We start from the raw sequence: 20328 nt of genomic DNA on the forward strand, positions 1-20328 counted from the left end.
TTCACATTTTCTATCCCTCAGGTACCTCTTCTCTCTTCAGCCATCCCCAAATATAAAGTATATTTTACCACTTCTGGATCTGAAGTAATCCATACCCCCAGAATAAACATTTAACCCCTTTCTTTCCTCCTAGCTATTCATTTATCCTGGTACTCTTACTCAAAATATTTTTTGCATATTCATCTTGGATTTGCCTTCAAAGCCTAGAGTACAGTATTATTACTATTTTTGCTTTGTGGAGGGGGAAGGCTGGACAACTGGGGTTAAGTGACTTGCCCAAGGTCACACAGCTAGTAAGTGTTAAGTGTCTGAGGCTCCATCTGACTCCAGGGCCAGTGCTCTATTCACTGTGCCACCTACCCACCCCATACAGTACATTATTTTTAAACTCAACAGTGAGGTTTTTTTAAATCTTCTTTTAAAGGTGATGGATTTAATTTTTGGAAATAGAAGAAATTTAATCATAGCTAGTCAAATTGGGGCTTATTTTTGGTGAAGAACGAAGTTATGACTATATATCTTGGAGGCTAATTTTCTCACATGGGTCATAAGTGGGCTCTGAAGCTAATTTCTAAAAATGTTTCTGAGCAACGACAACCTTGCTGGAATAAGCATAAAGTCACTCAGGGTGATTATTTTGATTGACAACTCTTAGTTGAATGTCTTATTTCTTATTTGCTTGTTAAATTAGTCTCAGTACTTCACAGTCACATTCTGTATGCTGAATGTTACAAGAATAAGATGGCTAGAGCTGTACGTGTCATTAGAGATCTAGTTCAATCTTCTCATTTTACAGATGAGAAAACTGATGGTACTGTGAGGCAGCATAAACTCACCATTCTTTTTACGAAAAGTATTCATGCACACATACAAAAAACACAAGGCCAGGAATACCAAAACTAGCTTTAATGTGTCCAAAAGCCAAATTAAAATTTGTGTCCTAGAAAAGGCATTTTAGGTTGAAGGGATCAGAAGCAGACATGGAGCTCACAGTCCGAGGGGTGGAAGGAAAGGCAGAGTAGGACTAAAAATTCTCCAGCAGTTCCAGAATACGCTTCTGTTCATTCTCCTGGAATTCCTGGTTCTTCCCATCACCAATGTTTTCTGCATATTCTGAAGAAACAAAGACAGAAGAATAGTGATCAGTACACGATGAACTTTGGGAAGTAGGGGTGGCAGTGTGAGCCTGGCTGCCTGTGTGTCCATCAGAATTCGCCATGGGCAGTGTGCTGACTGGGTTTCATTTCACTCCTAACTGGGATGTCTCTAAAAAGTGAGCTATGGATTTCTTTCTCTCAGGTGGTGAAAAGCTTTTGCTACATGAAAGCATCTACTGATCCTCAGTGGAAAAAGCACTTGGGAAGGAGAAAAGAGAAAAAATAACCTTATTACAATTTGGAAACAATTCTGCTACTGCCACTTTCTGTAATTCCTCCTCTTACTCTTTATTACTACAGACATCTGCAGGAAAACACGATCTGGGCTACAGACATGGTCCAGCTGTGCATTTTCCACCTGAAACCATCATCTCTTATTACGGACTTCCGCCATCTCAACAGCAAAACAAATGTGATGCTTGATATTAAAGAACCTTCAGGAACCAGAGAGGCAACAGGAAGCAAGGAATGAAATGGCTGGAAGAGAGGATCAGTGAGTGATATATCATCTTCACCTGCTAGGAATATTGTCACATCCCCAGAAGAGGTAGAGAAAGAACCATTATGAAACAGTGTGGTGTTTAATACCCTTGGGGTACCTTCTTATGGTTAAGAGTCTTAATGAAATGAACTAACATGTTGTTCCTCTAATGCTTGGTGACCTATGAGGGAAGGAAGTAAGAAGAGGCTGCCCCTCTGGGGGGGTGATTCTCCAACGGTAAGGTTGGCCTCCCTGGAAGACCCTAATCACTGCCAGGGTAAATGCAAAACAGAAGGAAAACCAAAGTCTGAGGCAATTTACTTCCTGAATTATCTTCACTAAGATCTTTAGACAAACACTGAGCACCCAATAAGAGAAGAAGCAGAAAAATAAGACAGACCTAGACCTGCTCAAAACTGAAGGTTCCTTCTGCAAAGGCAATAACTGTAGGGGTAGGGTCTGTGCATTTTGACAAATAGGCTGTTTTAATACATGAGTCCACAAAAAAACTAACTTTCCCCTGAAGAGACCCCCAAAGCTAGAAGATTCTACTTTACCTAAGAATACTATTGTAAAATATTCCTGAAAAGAAAAATCACCTTTAATAGATTTTTTATTTTAAGGTGAGGAGAAAACTGTCCTTCCCTTAATGGTTATATATGGCTACCCTGGTGAGCCCTGCAAAGCACTCCCTCTCACAAATGAAAGCCCTTCAGTATGATAGTCATCTTTCGAGAGGGGCCTCTTAGGCTCTCTTAGCTAAGTCTGTTATTTATAAAGTGCACTGAGTGTTTAAAAGAAGCAAAACTCTTTCAGGGCACCTGGACGCAATGACCTTATAAAGAGGCAAGCATGTAACAAGAATACCTTTGAGCAAAGTCAATTCAAGTACCAAGGTGGTTTTGAGTTGCCAACTCCTACCTGGCAATTCTACCACAGCAATCACCCTTCAACAAGCCATTCCTATGTCACCACCTTGATTCAAGACCTCATTACTTCTCTCCTAATATACCAGAACAGCCTCCTACCACTATCTTGACTCCAATGTCATCCCATCCATTCTGAATAGCTTAGTACAGTAACCTTACCAAAGCAGTGACTCAATACACATTTATTAAGCACCTACTATGTTCTGGGCACTGTGCTAAAGCACTGTGGAATGAAAAGAAAGGCAGAAGAAAGCCCCGGCTCTAAAGGAGCACATAGTCTAATGGGGAAAACAACCTGCAAAGAACTGTGTACAAGGCAACTATATATAGGATAAATTAGAAATAAATCAATAGAGTAAAGAGGACTGGGAAATGTTTCCTGTAAAAGATGGTATTTTAGCTGGGACAATCAGTGAAAATACTCAGAGTTGGGAGATAGGAGTATCTTGCTCAAGGAACAGCACAGAAGTCAGTGTAGATAGAATGAAGAATATGTGGTGATAATGGTGGTGGCTGGTGTGGTCTAAGTTGTAAGAAGGTGTTAGTAGGGGGCAGGTTATGAAGGACTTTGAATGTCAAGCAGAAGATTTTCACATCTGACCCTAGAGGCAACAGGGAGCCATTGGAGTTAACTGACTAGGAGGGGACATGGTCAGCATTAGGAAAACCACTTTGGCAGCTGAGTGGAGGATAGACTGCAGTGAGAAGAGGCTTGTGGCAGGGAGACATCCAGGCATGAAATAATATGGATCCGGACCAGGTTGGTAGCAGTGTGAGAGGAGAGAAGGTAGTGTATATAAGAGATAATGTTATGATGGTAAAATCAACATGCCTTAGCAAGATGTTAGAGATGGGGAATGAGGGAAGGAAAAAAGTTCAAGATGACACCTATGTTATGAGCCTGCGTGGATGGGAGAATGATAGAAGCCTCAACAGTAACAGCAAAGTTAAGAAGTGGGGGTAGGCTGGGAGAAAGGTAATGAGTTCAGTTTTGAACATGTTGAGTTTAAGATGTCTATGGGACAGCTAGTTCAAGATGTCTAACAGGTAGTCAGAGGCATGAGACTGGCAGTCAAAGAGAAGTTGGGTTGGATAAACAGATTAGAAAATTATCATAAGCAGCTTAAACTGAATCTATAAAAGCTGATGAAATCACCAGATAAAAGAATGTAAAGGGAGAACAGAAGAGGACCCAACCCTAGGGGATGCCCATATTTAGGAGGTGTGACCTGGATGTGAGTGGTGAGGGGGAAAAAGTCCAAGATAACTAAGGTTCTGTGACAGATGACCAGAAGATTGGTGGTATCAATAAAAGAAACATGAAGTAAGAATGAGGGACAAGTTTGGAGAAGTTTAGTCACAGATAGGCAGAACTTGAGGCACTGGCAGGACATCTAGGTGGAGCTGTCTGTTAAACAGATGGAAACTCAAGTCTAACGTTTAGAAGAGGTCAGGTTAGAGGTTTGGGAGCTATCCACATAAAGGTGCTGCTTCTCCAGATGCCATCCTTTAAGTGACTCCTCTGACCTCCGAGCTCCCAAAGCATCATTTGTTCCTCTTAGGCAATGAACACATGAATCTGGATATCCTCTATTTCCCCATCAGGTTCAGAGCTTGTTGTCAGAGCTTGGATGAAGCTTTCTCACCTTTGAACAAAGGTGCATAAACACAGGGCATTGTACACGGTAACTTTATCTCACATTTATATAGCACTTACTGTGTGCCAGGCACTGTGCTAAGCGCTTTATAATTAATATCTCATTCAATCTTCACAACAACCCTGGGAGGTGGGTGCTATTATTATTACCATTTTACAGATGAGGAAACAGTCAAAGGTTAAAAAGAGACTTGTCCAGGGTCACACAGCTAGTAAGTGTTTGAGGCCAGATTTAAATTCAGGTCTTTCTGACTCCAATCCCAATGCCCTAGCCACCATGCTACCTAGGTGCCTCCTACAGCAGGGACTCCATAAATGCTCACTGAATGAAAGTATCTCTGTCCTCTGGTCATTGCCAAATGCCTGGTGATTTCTTAAGCTTACATATACCAGACTTTGTCCCTCTGTGACCTATCCTATACCTATTTCATTCCCCATGAAAACAGGAGAAGGGTACCAGTTTTCCATTTTATCCATCATCACCCTTTGTTTCTACAGTACAGTCCTATTTGCAGCAAATCTTGGTAGTGCCAGCTACCTCTGGTTATTATAGCTACAGTAGCAGTTTATAAATATTAAACAGATTTCTCCCAGAGGTCTTGAGGAAAGAGTTCTCTTTGCTTTCTGTGTGTTGTGGGGGGGGGGGGAGAATGGGGGGGGGGGGGGAGGAGAGATGCACTCAGGGAGGGAGAAAGAGGGAAGAGACAGAGGCAAAGGTAAGGGAGGATGAGTCGGATGGAGAAAGAGCGTAAGAGATGGCACACACATCAGCAGCTTCTCTACTTCCCTAGCCTTTTCAAATGCTCTTATAATAAAAGCTTTGATGGAGCTCAAAACATGTAGCAGTGCTGAACACATAAATATTAAAGCAAACTTTCGACAGCAGGTTTACTATTCAGACACTGAATACAAGCTGTTCTGTTTATGTTAAGAAAGAGGGAGGAGGGAGAGATGAAGATGGTGGATGGGAAAGTGCTATCTTCCCAGGCAAGCATTTACCAGAAAATCTCACAAATCTTCTTCAGATCCTTGGGACTTTTACATCCAAATTCCTACCCTCTAAAAGGGCACAGTGGGAAAGGAAAGCAATAATATTTTTGCCTACAAACTACTAATGATTATGGAGGAATTCTGAAGGAGCCAAAGTTATCTTTCTCCCAAGGCTATAAAGAAGAAACACTAACCTTAAAGAAAGTTAGAGAAATTTCTACCAAACAAAAACAAAGTTTAGATCAGATGAAAAGTCTCAAGGGTCTTGTCAAATGGATATTACTTAAAAAAAAAAACTTAGAAATTCTGGAAATTACATTTCTTGAGGAAGAGGAGGATATTTTAGCCAGAGTGATAAAAATGAAATAGCAAAGAACAGAATGAAAATTCACCAGAGATTTCATGAACCAATCAAACAATAACCCTATGACAATTATGGTTACTCCTATGCCATGGCGGCAAAGCAACAATCCTGAAGATCTGTTGTGGTGGAGTTTTGGGTGGGGGAGGCAATTTAGCCTGTAACAAAGCATTTCACAACCAAAGCTGTAAGATTTTCTGCTACTGGCTTGTTTATGGAGAAAACACAAAGAAACCCAGACCCTTGGCTGTGTTCTAACTGCTGGATTCAGATCTAGGGCAAGAGCTGACAGACATCCCCTGCCCCCCACCCTGTTTTAAGTCTTGGACGCCTCCAAATGTATAGGGGAGCATTTCCTTCTCTCAAGCTTAAACAAGAGCCACTGTGTCACGGCGGTGGCATCTTCAGGCTGAGGACGAGGTGGGATTCTAACTGGCTGCCTTTTCTCTTTCCTGGCTCCTTTTCAGTGGCCAAATATTCAAGTGGGAGTTTGCCTGAAGCAGCTGTTCCTTGTAACTCCCAAAGCTGTGTATGTTGCGTACATAACAAAGGATAAACCTATTGGCTTCTGTGGCATTAAAAACCCAGAGGAAACGCACTGGTTACCAAGTGGACAAAAATCAATATGAAAATGCTTGTTTACAGGGATTTGGGAGGATATTTCAAACCACAAAGAGCGCAAGCAAATTAAAGGGCCAAGGGCCAATTTCTAAAATAATTTTACAGTCCTTATGTCTTTCTGGCTCACTACTGATTATATTTGCTTCCAAAATCTTCAGTGCTCGTCTATGCAAAATCATCCTGATAACTTATACAATAGTTGTCTCCTTCTAATATATTGAATTAGATTCTGTTATCAATTTTCACCTGAGATTTAAAGGTCTTTAAGGAACTACTACATGTCAGAGTAGTACAATGGAAACAGCCTCATAAGTCATAAAATCTGAGTTCTGGTTTTGTTTGCACCACTAATAACTGTGTAGCCTTGGCCAATTCACTTAATCTGCCAAGGCTGATCTTCCTCATCTGTAAAATGGGGATGATATATTTGCTGTCAGTATTACATGCAAGAACATCTCCTAATTGTATTCACTAAATACTTAGGGAGTACTTACTATGCACAAAGCACTGTTTTAGCACTGCAGGGGCTACAATAAGGTGACCCTACCCTTAAGGAGTTTCAGACTGCCAGGGAGAATGAGACAAGTGCTCCAAGAACTATTAATGGAGTGAGGGGTGCAAATAAAGAATCATGAAAGACCCAGGGAAATATGAGTTAAAGGCAGAGGTGAGGGGCAGGGCACAGTGAGTACTGCAGTTGCAAAAGGCTATGTAAACTACAAAGTGATATACAAATCCAAGGGATTACTATTAACTTTTTCGAGGAACATTTCAAAACTTAAAAGGTTCTGAAGTTGTAATTCACAGAATCCCAGAATCTCAGAGTTGTATGAAACCTTATAGTTCATCTATCCCAACACATAATTGAACAGGGTTATTTTCTACAAACAGAGAACCAGTAAATAGAAGCAGTTATCTCTTCTCCAGTGATGAGGAACCAACTCTTAAGGTAGCCTATTCTTCTTTTCAACAGCTCTATAAGAAGCTTTTCCCTATAATGTGCCCTTTCTCCAGGTTCTACCATATGTGCCCAAACAAAACAAACCTTCTTTGATATGAAGGCCCTTCACAACTTGAAATTGCCCCCCTGAATTTTCATTTTCCATAAATCAGCTTTCCTTCCCTTTTTTCCCCTCATAGCTTAGAATGGTGAAATGAACCTATCAAAATGACAATTATACACAACACACTTAGCTCTCTCTATCCACAATTGTATAAACTTTGTGAAAGTGTACAAAGATGCCACCATGTCAGCACTCAGCCCTTGATTAAAATAGGCAAGGAAACTAGTGCTAATTCTCAAGTCTATGTAAGTACCAGTCATCCCAAAGAACCTACCAAGCAGTCAGCAACAAGGGAAGCTGTACTCTGGGAACACTAAGAAGCCGTCTGCAGAAAGGGGCTTTAATGAGCCATCAATTATTCCCAGTTTGCTTGGCAACCCCAATGTAGGGAGGGAGGAAACCAAAAAATGAAGGAAAAAAGGACCCTGCTGTGCTTGCATCATCAGCGCTTTTCTGAGACCTCAAGGGATACATCAGCTGTCATGCTGCCTGCAAACCTTAGAAAATATGTAGGCCATAAAATCAAAGTCAAAAGCTCACATCTAATTAGTATGCAAACAAAATGAAATAAGAAAGCAACCCGAACTGAAAAACAAAATTAAATTTGAAGGACAGACTGATGAGCTGGTTCTCTTTATGAGCTTTTGTTTTCAGTTGGATTTTTTGGGGAGGGAAGGAACAACAGATGGGTGCTACACTCCAAAAGTTGAGCATGCTGCTGAGGCCCCACACTCCCCCAGTATATCACAACCACCTCAATACATACACCCACTCAATCCCATCACATTTACATTTGTCTTCTGGCAGCTTCTATGCAAATATACCAAGCTGTCCAGATATGTCTTGTTTGGACTGAATGGTAGAGACTGCAGACAAGTGGCATCACTCACCAAGCTGGACAAGATGAGCCTCCACTGAGCTCACTGCTTCACCTTCTTTTTATCTGCAGCTTATTAGCATATAGAAAAACGGAAAATTCTAAGACGCCATCTTGAGCATGACTGAGGTTGGGACACCAGCACTAGCAACCTAGTTTAAACATGCATACATCAATAAACATTTATTATGTACACTGCTTCTAGTAGGAAGAAAACAAGAAAAGGACTAGATAACTATAATGTAAACTAGAATGTTAAATATATAAAAGGAGTACAAATTTGATGAGATGGCAGGAATCACTTCTAGCTGGGGAAGAATGAGGGAAGTCTTCCTAGATGTTCAGCTCAGAAGGAGGTGAAGCAGGGTCTGCTGGTCAAAGGTAACAATGTAAGCAAAAGCAGGAAGGTAGGAAAGTACAAGGAATGTTTGTTGAATAGTCTAGTTTAGCTGGAATAGGCAGAATATCATCGGGGAGAGTAGTATGAGATAAGGCAACCCACCTTTCTCCCACCCTAAACTAAGCATTTTGCACCTTAAGCACTTATCACACAGTGTCCATGCAGACCTTTAAAGGGTCTGTTGAACTGGACTAAAAAGAAAGACAAGTTGGAGGAAAATTGTGAGGGCCTTGAACATCAAGCCAAATAGTGTGGGCTTTACCTGGCAGGCAATGGAAAGCCACTGAAAACATTCTGAGCAGGAGAATGGTGTAGTCAGTCATGTATTAGGAGGGACCTCTGTGCAGGATGAAGTGAAGCAGTAAGATGTTAGGCAGAACAGTTAAGACTATTACAGTAATCCAGGTGAGAGGTCCTTTTACTCTGGTCTCTGAGAGACAGAAGCTTCTTCTACTTGCCCAGGCCAATGCCTTCTACTTCTATCCTCAACTCCATCTCCGTCCTATCTCCTCTAGGGGCTGATGCCATTGACTGTTTCCCTTCTCTCATCTACAGCCTCTTCCTACAAGCATGCTCAAGTCTACCCCATCACGTCTGTCCGTCTCCCCTCTGTTTCACTGACAAACTCCTAGAAAGAAGAGTGCCACACTCACTGCTTCTACTTCCTCACCACCTACTCACTCCTCAACTCACTGCATTTTGGCTTCCAACTCTCACCACTCTACTGAAATGATCTCTATGAGATTACCAATGACTTAGCCACTAAATCCAATGGCCTTTTTCAGTTCCTATCTTGTTTTACCTCTTGGCAGTTTCTGATGCTGCTGATCACATTCTACTGGACAGTTTCTTCTTCCTTGGCTTCAATAACACTGTTCTTTCCTGTTTTCCTTCTACCATATGACTGTTTCTTCTCAGTCCTTTTCTGGGATCATCCTTTATTTCCTGCTCTCTTACCATGAATATTTCCCAATGCTATGCCTTGGGCCCTTTTCTATCTATATAATTCTTGGCTATCTTTTTCTGCTCCCATAGATTCAAATATCAACTCTTCACAGATGATTCCCAAATCTATAAACATAATCCTAATTTCTCTCCTAAACTCCAAACCTAAATCAAATACTTGCTGGATATCTCCTCCTGAATGTCCTATGAGATGACTATCTCAAATCCAACATGTTCAACCTGGTCCCTTAAAACTGGTCCCTTCCAAATTATCCCTTTTTTTTTTAGGATACCACCATCTTCTCAGGTATATAACTTTAGTCATCCTTGAATTTTTACTACCATTACCTTTCATGCAGCCAATGGATTATCTTGTCAATTCTACCTCTACATCATTGTTCATAGGCATCCCCTTTCTATTCATATAGAGCAAACAGGCTAGTTCAGGCCCTCATCATCTGGACTACAGCAACAGCCTCATTAGTCTGCTTCCAGTCTCTCCTCTTTCCCATCTACCCTTCTCCAAAGAGCTGTCAAAATCATCCAACAATCATCTTTTTGATTGTTACTTCCCTGCTCAAAAAAACTTTGGCGGGGGTGGAGGGAGGAGTTCCCTTCTACTCCTCAACTCAACATTTCAGGCTCTAATAATCTAGCTCCTGGCCATGATTTCCATGTATGGACTCTATTTACCAGCCAAACCAGATTACCATCTTTTCTTTGAACTTGATGCATCATCTCCCACACTACACATTCATACAAGTCACTTTACATGTCTATCAACATCCAATCAGCAAGCATAAAAGCCCTTACTGTGTACCAGGTTCTGTACTTAGCTCGGGAGAAACAAGGAAAGATCTTCAAGGAACTTACATTCTAATGGGGGAGATAATATGAAATAACTTTATACACAAGATATATACAGTGTAAATGAGATATAACCTTAGAAGAAAGGCACTAAAAGTGAATGAGATCCTGGAAAGTTCTCTGGTAGAAAGTGGGATTTGAGCTGAGTTATAAAGAAAGCCAGGGAAGTTAGGAAGCAGAGGTAATGAGGGAGAATATTTTAGGCACTAGAAGCAAAAGCATAAAGTCAGTATGTGGAAACTCAAGTGCAGAAAAGGGGACATATGTGGGAGATATTGAGAAGGTAGAAACAATAAGATTTGGCAACAAATTGGAGGGGCAAAGGGAGGTGAGTGCAAGTGAGAGGATACAGAGGTTGCAAACCTGAGTGACTGGGAGCACAGTGGTACTCCAGACAGTAAGAGGGATACTGAGAAGAGGACAGGGCTAGGGAGGAAAGATAGGGAATTCTGTCTTCAGAACGTCCAGCTCAAGATGTCCCATAATTATTGGAGATGTGAGACTGGAGGTAGGGAGGGAGGTTAAAAGTGATAAATATATCTGAGAATGATCTGCATAAAGATGATAACTGAACCTAGGGGAGCTAATGACACCCCCAAGTAAACTGAACACCCACAGTTAGCATGACCTAGATGAAGGTTCAAAAAAGGAGACTAAGAAACAACAATCAGACAGGTAGGAGGAAAACCAGGAGAGAGGAGTGTTATGAAAGCCTAGAAAAGAACAGTCGGGCAAAGAATGTGACTGAGTACAGTCAAAGACTGCAGAGAGATTAAGAGGTCAGGATGAGAACTGAGAAAAAACCATTAGATCTGACAATCAATAGATCATTGCTAATTTTGGATAGAGCAGTTCCAGTTGAATAATGAAAACAGAAGTCAGACTGCAGAGGGTTTTGAAGAGAGTGAGAGGAGAAGATGTGGAGGCACCAATTGTGGATGGCTTTCTTGAGGAATTTAGCCATGAAAAAGAGGAGACATATAAGATGACAGCTTGCTGGGGCTGTCAAATCAAGTGAGGGTTTTCTTAAGGATAAGGAGAGACATGTGTGCTTTTGTAGAAAGCAGGAAAACAGCTTCTAGACAGGGAGATAGAGAAGATTTGTGAGAAAAGGGGGATGATTAGGGGAGTGGGAGGGGGAAGAATGCAGTAATTTACTGGAAAATACAGGATTGGATGGAAAGCTAGTTTGTATTCCAAAGATAATTTTAATTATTAGGATCTAGAGAACAGTAATAGAAAAGAAGATGGGTGGGTTGGGATTGCTTAGGTGTATAGAGAGGTTTGTTTTGCTAGAGGAAGGAATGAGACAGGTGAAGGAAGAGATAGGGGAAGAAGACATCTGAGTGATATAACATGAAGTGGATGGGAGAAGATGGAGCTCTTGGCAAATTACCTTAATTTTTTTTTTGGTAAAACATGAGGCAAAGTCGTTGACAGAGAAAGTAGAGAGTTAGTGTGTGATTGGATGGAGGAGATGAAGGGGAGGGAAGAGTAAAAGATGACTATGGTTAGGAGTATGGATGACTAGGCTTCTCTAGTCACCTATCAGTGAAAAGAACCATTCTTTTCCTATTATACACTGCGTTCCTCTTTTGTTACTTAAATGCACCACTGTGCAGATGGTATTAACTCTTGTCTTACCACCTGGGATACCTAGTACACTAGAAAACTTGCCCAGATGAGGAACTGAGGGATCAAATAAATAACATGTGTTCAGAACATCCTAAGATACAGAGATATAAAACAGTTATTGCTTTGCAGGAACTTACAATCTAATTAGAGATCAGGGAAGGCTGCATGGAGGAGGTAAAACTTGAGTAGGGCCTTACAGGCAGGATTTGGATAGCAAAAAGGGAAAGGTGTCCTGGGCAAAAGGAACAGTAATAAAAGTGAAAATGACTTCACCATGTTTATGAGGCAGTGGAGGCCAAGATGATGCTAAAGAAAAGAGAGGGTTCCACATACTAGTTTAAAACTGAGTATCTAAAATACAAAGGCAATCAGTGGAGGTTACCCATCCAATGAAGGGAAGAAGGAATTCAAAAAGGGGAGAACATCCTGCCTACTTTGTGATAACTCCTCATAAACATACTCATTTCCTTTCCTGCAGATCACCAAATCCACTCTCGCTATTTTGACTATAGGGAAGGAGGTACAAGGAAAAGAAGGGCTGCATGAAGGGAGAGCTGAGAATAATAAAAATTCTAATTGAACATGTGGGTGTTAAAGGTAAATGCCATTTAAAAGATAAAACTGCAAATCACAACAGCTATATCTTCAAACTGAAGAGTGGTATTTTAATATAGTCATCCATATTAATCTGATATAGGAGAAGGATGAATATCCAGTGGATGAGAACGTGCTAACAGTGGCCTTGAGCCAGGTTATGATGCCAAGGGATCATGTGGGTTTAAACACAGCATATTTCTCCCCCAAATCTGATTTATGTGAAATATAATTGGTGTTACTTTTCAGTGTGTTTCTACTTATTTTGTTCCTTACAAAGGAGATTGCATTTTAAGGGTGTGGCCTATATTTAGACCAGCATAATAGCTCTACTTTTTACTCTGGCAGTGCTGTGAGGAAGAGATTAGAGGCAGGCAAAGACTGGAGGCAGGGACACCACTTGGGAGGTTCTCAGGACATTGCAGGTGAGAAGTGATGAAGGTTTAGCCCTGGTGATATACTGGAGGGCATTACTTTTGGTAAATTCTGGCCTCTTGAATTTATGAACAGAGAGAAATTTAGAGGAGAGAGAGGGATTTAAAACAGACAAGATGGTCTAGACATGTAGCAAAATGGATAATAAACTTAAGAGGATAAAGAGTTTCAATGTCAAGGGCTCAAACAGAGGAAGTGCAGGCCTATTCTCTACTGCTGACTATAAGGAGCTCACCTTTGATGATGTGTCGGACAATCTTGATGGAGCTTCCACGCATGTTCAGGATCTGATGTACCCTTTGGCGAATCTGACAAAGAAGAAAAAAAAATAAAACAAGATTAATTTCTCTTGGCAGACTATCTCAGCAAAGCTCTTTCTCCTCTAGCCAATGTGCTAAGGATGGTGACTGTGGGAAAGTAAGGGCAGTACAAGGATGAAGCAAGGATGGGATCAGTCTCAATATTATTCTTTTGAAATGATCTACACATGTCAAAAAGGAAGAAGCACAGAAAAGTCTTTACCTGGGGGACACTGGCATTACAGATCTCTGCCATGATGTAACAGATGTGCTGCAGGACAAAGAGACCAGCATCTAAACGACGGAGATAGAATTCATCTTCTATGTCATCATCAATGATCTCTCCTCTTCGCACCATGTCCTGGAAACAAATTTTGAAGTCCAAGAATAAGCAGAGGGATGGAGACAGGAACAACAGGCAATTCTCTTACAAACTTAACCCATTCATTCCACTCCCTCCAAAACCAAACTAGTTGGCCTTTTGGTCATGTCAGATGTTCCTTGACAATTAATTTTCAACTGTGTGCATAACCCATACTCTCCCACCCCTCCACCCCAGCAATGGGTTTAACAGCAGTTATCAAACTTTTTGATCTCATGACCCTTACACTCTTTAAAAAAAAAAATGTTTTTATTTTTAACATTCATTTTCACAAGATTTTGAGTTTTGAATTTTCTCCCTCTCTCTACCTTCTCCTCACCCCAAGATGGCATGCATTCTGACTACCCCTCCCTCCAGTATGCCCTCCCTTTTTTCATGCCCCCCCATCACTTTTTCCCTTATTTTCTTGTAGGGCAAGATAGATTTCCCTACCCCATTGCCTGTATATCTTATCTCCCAGTTGCATGTAAAAATAATTTTTTTTTACATTTGTTTTTAAAACTTTGAAAATTCTCTCCCTTCTTCCCACCCCACCCACCCTCATTGAGAAGGCAAGCAATTCAACATAGGTCATACATATGCAGTCATGCAAAACATTTCCATAATAGTCAAGTTGTAAAAGAGCTATTTCCCTCCATCCTATCCCACCTCCCACTTCTTCTATTTTCTCCTTTGACCTTGTCCCTTTTCAAAAGAGTTTGCTTCTGACTACCCTTCCTTCTATCATTCCCCCCCCCCCCCACACACACACTTTCCTGTAGGGTAAGATACCCAATTGAGGGTCTATGTTATTCCTTACTGAAGCCAAATACGATAAGAGTAAGATTCACTTATTCCCTTTCACCTCCCCCCTTTCCCTCCACTGTGAAACCTCTTTTTTGCCTTTTTTATGTAAGATAATTTACCCCATTCTATCTCTCCCTTTCTCCTTCTCCCACCTCTCTCACCCCTTAATTTTATTTTTTAGATATCCCTTCATATTCAACTCACCCTGTGCCATCCATCCATGCATCCATCCATCTCCTCCAACTACCCTAATACTGAGAAAGGTCTCATGAGTTACAAATATCATCTTTCCATGTAGGAATGCACAGTTCAACTTTAATACATCCCTTATGATGTCTCTTTCCTGTTTACCTTTTCATGCTTCTCTTGATTCTTTTATCTGAAAGTAAAATTATCTATTAAGTTCTGGTCTTTTCAGCAAGAATGCTTAAAAGTCCTCTATTTCACTGAATATCCATATTTCCCCTGAAGTATTATACTCAGTTTTGCTGAGTAGGTGATTCTTGGTTTTAATTCTAGCTCCTCTGACCTCCAGAATATCATATTCCAAGCCCTTTGATCCCTTAAGGTAGAAGCTGCTAGGTCTTATGTCATCCTGATTGTATTTCCATAATACCTGAATTGTTTCTTTCTGACTGCTTGCAATATTTTCTCTTTGACCTGGAACTCTGAAATTTGGCTATAATATTCCTGGGAGTTTTCCTTTTGGGGTCTCTTTCAAGAGCTGATCAGTGGATTCTTACAATTTCTATTTTACCCTCTGGTTCTTGAATATCAAGGCAGTTTTCCTTGATGATTTATTGAAAGATGATGTCTAAGCTCTTTTTTGATCATGGCTTTCAGGCACTCCAATAACTTTTAAATTCTTTCTCCTGGATCTATTTTCCAACTCAGTGGTTTTTCCAATGAGATATTTCACATTGTCTTCTATTTTTTCATTCTTTTGGTTTTGTTTTATAATTTCTTGATTTTTCATAAAGCCATTAGCTTCCATTTGCTTCATTCTAATTTTGAAAGAAGTATTTTCTTCAGTGAGCTTTTGGATCTCCTTTTCCATTTGGCCAATTCTGCTTTTTAGGCATTCTTCTCCTCATTGGCTTCTCAACAAGCTCCCCCTATGCTCCAGTTGAGGTGAGAATCTCACCTCTTACAATAATGAGAAAAGTGAGGTCATCTGCTATTAGCTTCCTCTCCCTCCCTACATCTCAAAACTCCCTGACATTATCCTTGGCTCTCTTTTCCTTTCCTCCAGTCTTTTTATCTTTTAATTTTATTTTTTCCTCTGCTTACATGTAAAGATAATTTTTTTTTGAGAAGGGAAGGCAAGGCAAGGCAATTGGAGTTAAGTGACTTTTCCAAGGTCACAAAGCTAGTAAGTGTCAAGTGTCTGAAACCAGATTTGAACTCAGGTCCTCCTGACTCCAAGGCCAGTCCTCTATTCACTGTGCCACTTAGCTACCCCTAAAGATTTGAAAAAAATTTTGAGTTCCAAATTTTCTTTCTCCCTCCCTGACCTCCCTTCCTAAAATGGTAAGCAAATTAATATAGATTATACATGTTCAATCATGTAAAACATATTGTCATATTGTGAAAGAAGACACAGATCCAAAAGGGAAAAAGGAAACATGGAAAAAATATAGAAAGTGAAAAATAGTATGCTTCAAAAGACATTCGGACTCCATCAGTTCTCTCTCTGGAGGTGGATAGCATTTTTCATCATGAGTCCTTTGCGATTGTCTTAGTTGATCATCATACAGTATTGCTGTTATAGCATATAATGTTATCCTGGTTCTGCTCACTCTACTTTGTATCAGTTCATATAAATCTTTCTAAGTTTTTCTGAAATTAGCCTGCTCATCATTTCTTACAGCATAGTAATATTCCATTACAATCAAGTACCACAACTTGTTTAGCCATTCTCCAACGGATGGGTATCCTCTCAATTTCTAATTTTTTGCCACTATGAAAAGAGCTGCTCTAAGCATTTTTCTATAAATATTTCCTCCAGTCTTCGACAAGATTGTCCTTCTTGCCTAAATCAACTTTTCTATATGTGTCCTTGATCTCATATCCTCTTCCCTTCTGTCCTCTAGTACACTGCTTCTTTAGTCACCACTCCCTGTCTTTAATTTCTCCCTATCTTCTCACTAGCTCCTTCCTCCCCTTCTGCCTTCAAACAAACATGTCCATACTTATGCACATGTCATCTAGTTCAACAGTACAGAAGCTTCCTGCAAGGAGGAACTGCGTCATTTTTTTTTCCCTTAAAGGGGCCTCTTTATTACACTGAACCTAGATGCTCCCAAGGCCACAAGGATCAAAGATAAAAGACAATATTTTCAAACAATCTATACACAACTCAAAAAATACATATATATGGTTCCATTACTATGCAGCACAGACAATTTGGGACCTATTTATGTGCATCATCTTTGTATCTCCAGTACCTTAAACTTAGGAGGTGCTTGATAAATGCTTGTTGCCTATACAGGTATGAGGGGAAGATTACAAAGACAATGGATCGTGTACTGAAAGCTGGGCCATGCAAATGCAGTAAACAATACAGGAAGATATTGATCCAGGGCTGATGTTGGAATGGCATTTGGGGAGAGGAGACAGAGGACTGACTTTTTAAACTGATACTTTTTGGTTTTTTGCATCATATTCATTTCTAAATACTTTCTCCCCACCTCACCCCCCAATCCCCAAACACCAAGGACAGGTATGTGGTGCAGGATAGAGAGCTGCGCTTGGATTCAGGAATCTTCCTAAGTTCAAATCTGGCCTTGGACACTGACCCTGGGCAAGTCACTTAACCCTGTTCACCTCAGTTTCCATATGTATGCACAAATGAGCTGGAGAAGAAAATGGCAAACTACTCCAGTATCTTTGCCCCCCAAAAACCTCAAAATGTGGATCAAGAAGAATTGGACATGACTGACAAATGACTAAACAACCACCACCAAACAATCCAGTGAGCTACCCCTTGTAATAAGATCAAAAAAGGAGGAGAAAAAAAGGTACTTCAGCAATTCAGTCTGACAATATATAACATCAGATGCCTAAAATTCCCTTCTTCCTTCCCTCAACATCCTGGCTTCCTTCAAGTCTGAGCTAAAACCACACCTTCTGCAATAAGCCTTTCTCAGTCCTCCTTAATGTTAGTTTCCATCCTGCTGAGACTATCTCCAATTTACCTTGTATATGTTGTTTTGAGAGTTTCCCAGTTTGGTTCCCTGAAAGCCCAGGGAGAATCTTACCCATTATTGTATCCATAAAACTGGGGGTCAAAAGTAAGTAGTAAGACTAAAGAGAAAAGAAATTTATTAGTGCACTAAGGAAGACTGCTTGGGGTGGTTGCAGCTTCAACTTTTTACAGCAGATTAGATTTTTATAGCTTTTTAAAGCTTGCTCAGAATACAGTGCCACTTAGTGGCATTCTGTGGCAGAAGTGTGGAAGTGTGCAACTCTTGAGGTCACAAAAGCTGTTAAAGGTCAAGTTGTTCCTGTGGAAAAAACATTTCTCTTGAGGTCTGTCTTATCAGAATTCCCTATATAGGCAGGAAATCTCTGAGATGACAGAGGCCTATTTTAAAGTATTCTGTTCATCCTGTTGTTGCCAATACGGAAGCGAAGTACAATCTCTAGCGCTCTGTTTCTTTGGTCTCACAGGTTACTTTATCTAAGGAAAACATGTTTTTTTCCAAACTCACACTACTTAGGTTCATTCACTTTCCCTCTAACACCAAATCTGTACATAGATGCTTGCAAGCTATCTCTCTCACTGAAGGGATTCCTTGAGGGTTCTTTGTATCCCCAGTGCAAGTGTGTGGCACATAGGGAAGGCTTAATATAAATGCTTGGTGACTTGAATTTTTCATACTTATGGGGTTAGTCCCACTTCTGCAATGAGGGGAAAAAATGTACATTTCTCAATTCATGTTCAAGGCCAATTTCGGTCACAGAATGTTCACTTTTGTTTACATTATTGTAGTCATTGTGTATATTGTTTTCCTGACTCTGTTCTGGTTTTCTGGTTCTTCAGTATGTATCATTTTATATAAGGTTCCAGATTTTTCCCAAAACAGTAACATTGTATTACACTCATGTATCATATTTTCTTTAGCCATTTCCCAATCAACGGGAACTTTGTTTAAAATTTTTTGCTACCACAAAAATCTTGCTATGAATATTTTGATGTATATGAGACTTCCTTTCCTATTTTTTACTTCCTTAGGATATATACCTAGTAGTATGATCTCTGAGTCAAACAGCATAAACATTTTAGTTACCTTTTAAGCAAAATCTCAAATTGCTTTTAGAATGGTTGGGCAATTCACAGCTTTACCAATAATGCATTAAGTTTTCCTGTCTTCCCACAGCCCCTCTAATACTCTTTCATCTTCTGTCCTTTTTGCCAATTTGTTGGGTATGCTTCAGTGCTGTTCTGATTACTTTTCTCTTATTATCAGCGACTTGGAATAGTTTTATATAGCTATTTATAGTTTATAATTCTTTGTCTTCTGACCATTTAGCCACTGGGAATGGATCCACTGAATCAAAACAAATCCTTTTATTAAGGGGATTTCTTCTGTGAAGCTTGGATTCAGTCAAAAGGCCACACTTGAGGACCTAGAGGGCCACATGTGGCCTCAAGGCTGAAGGTTCCCTACCCCTGTAACTAGACTATAATAAATAATGTAAAGGCAAGAAATGGTTTAATCTAAAACTTCTATCACCTAAGGCAAGCGTTAGTAGGTAAAGTTTGTTTAATGAATTAATAAAATCACAGAATCTCAGAGGGAAGGTCAAAGACCAAGACTTCTAAGTTCAACTAGACCAATCTGTACATGAATAGGAATGCCTTCCACAATATCCCTAACAATGGAGTAACTTGTCTCTGCCTGATGATCTCTGAGGAAGGGGAACCCACTACCTACTTGCTAAGGCAGCCCAGTCTTATTTCTGGACAGTTCTAATTATTTCAAGTTTTTTCTAAATTGGACCTAAATCTGTTTCTAGTTTCTACGCTCCACTGACTCTTCCTGAAGATTGTACAAATTCAGTCCTTCCTTCCTTTTTAAGCTAGGGTCTAGATAGGACCCTGGTCAAAAAGAATCTCTTGCCTAAATTAATGGAACTTCTTCCCATTGTAGTGTTTCTATCATCATTCTCCTCTAGTTGTTACTCAAGCCAAAGGTATCTTTTCCTTGAAACCTTGGACTAAACCACTTTTCCTCCCTAGGATCCCAGGAGTCAGGGGTGCTTCTGAACATACTATTAGATCCCAGCGGATCCCTCATTTATATGCCACTTCATGCATGAAACCTTCCCTCTATCCCTGCAACCTCTCCCTCCTCTGAACTCTTGCAGCTATTTATCTGTAGCTCCTCTGCAGCACTCACTGCACTACCCTGTATTGTAATAATGTGCCTCTTTTTCTCCCTCACTAGACCATAAGCTCCTTGAGGGGAGGAAATGTGACTGTTAATTCATTTTGTAGAACAATCAGCACAGAGGCCCAAGAAGATGGGCTCTTAACAAATACTATTTGACAAGAATTCAATTCAATTCACATATATTTTCTATCTACTATGTGCAAGGCTCTGCTGAATAGGGATATACAAGATATAAGATAAATAAGGCAAAGATAAGTAAAAGGTGTGTCGCTCTACATATAAGAAGGGCAGTGTGGCAAGGGAGGCAAGGCATGTATATAACACAAATAACTGATACAATCAATAATAAATATATAGAAGGGGAACAAAATGCCATGAGAGATCTGAGGAAGAATAACTAATAGGAAGGAAGGAAGGAAGGAAGGAAGGAAGGAAGGAAGGAAGGAAGG

General features: G+C 40.2%; 1 protein-coding gene across 3 annotated transcripts in view; it reads right to left on the minus strand.

Moving 5' to 3' along the window:
• Window positions 1-891: 891 nt before the first annotated feature.
• The window catches only part of CTNNBL1 (catenin beta like 1), a 210358-nt gene continuing 190921 nt past the window's right edge, over window positions 892-20328 (minus strand). For all 3 annotated transcript variants that reach the window (XM_069063520.1, XM_069063519.1, XM_069063518.1), the window contains exons 14-16: window positions 13536-13673; window positions 13249-13321; window positions 892-1113 (exon numbers count right to left, since the gene is read on the minus strand). In XM_069063520.1, coding sequence (XP_068919621.1) covers window positions 1025-1113; window positions 13249-13321; window positions 13536-13673 — 300 coding nt within the window. In that variant the 3' untranslated portion in view covers window positions 892-1024. The remainder of the gene's footprint in view (window positions 1114-13248; window positions 13322-13535; window positions 13674-20328) is intronic.

Source organism: Petaurus breviceps, unplaced genomic scaffold (assembly GCF_028583685.1).
Source record: "Petaurus breviceps papuanus isolate PSGF00001 unplaced genomic scaffold, PetGlider_PUasm1.0 90591, whole genome shotgun sequence".
Taxonomy (NCBI): domain Eukaryota; kingdom Metazoa; phylum Chordata; class Mammalia; order Diprotodontia; family Petauridae; genus Petaurus; species Petaurus breviceps.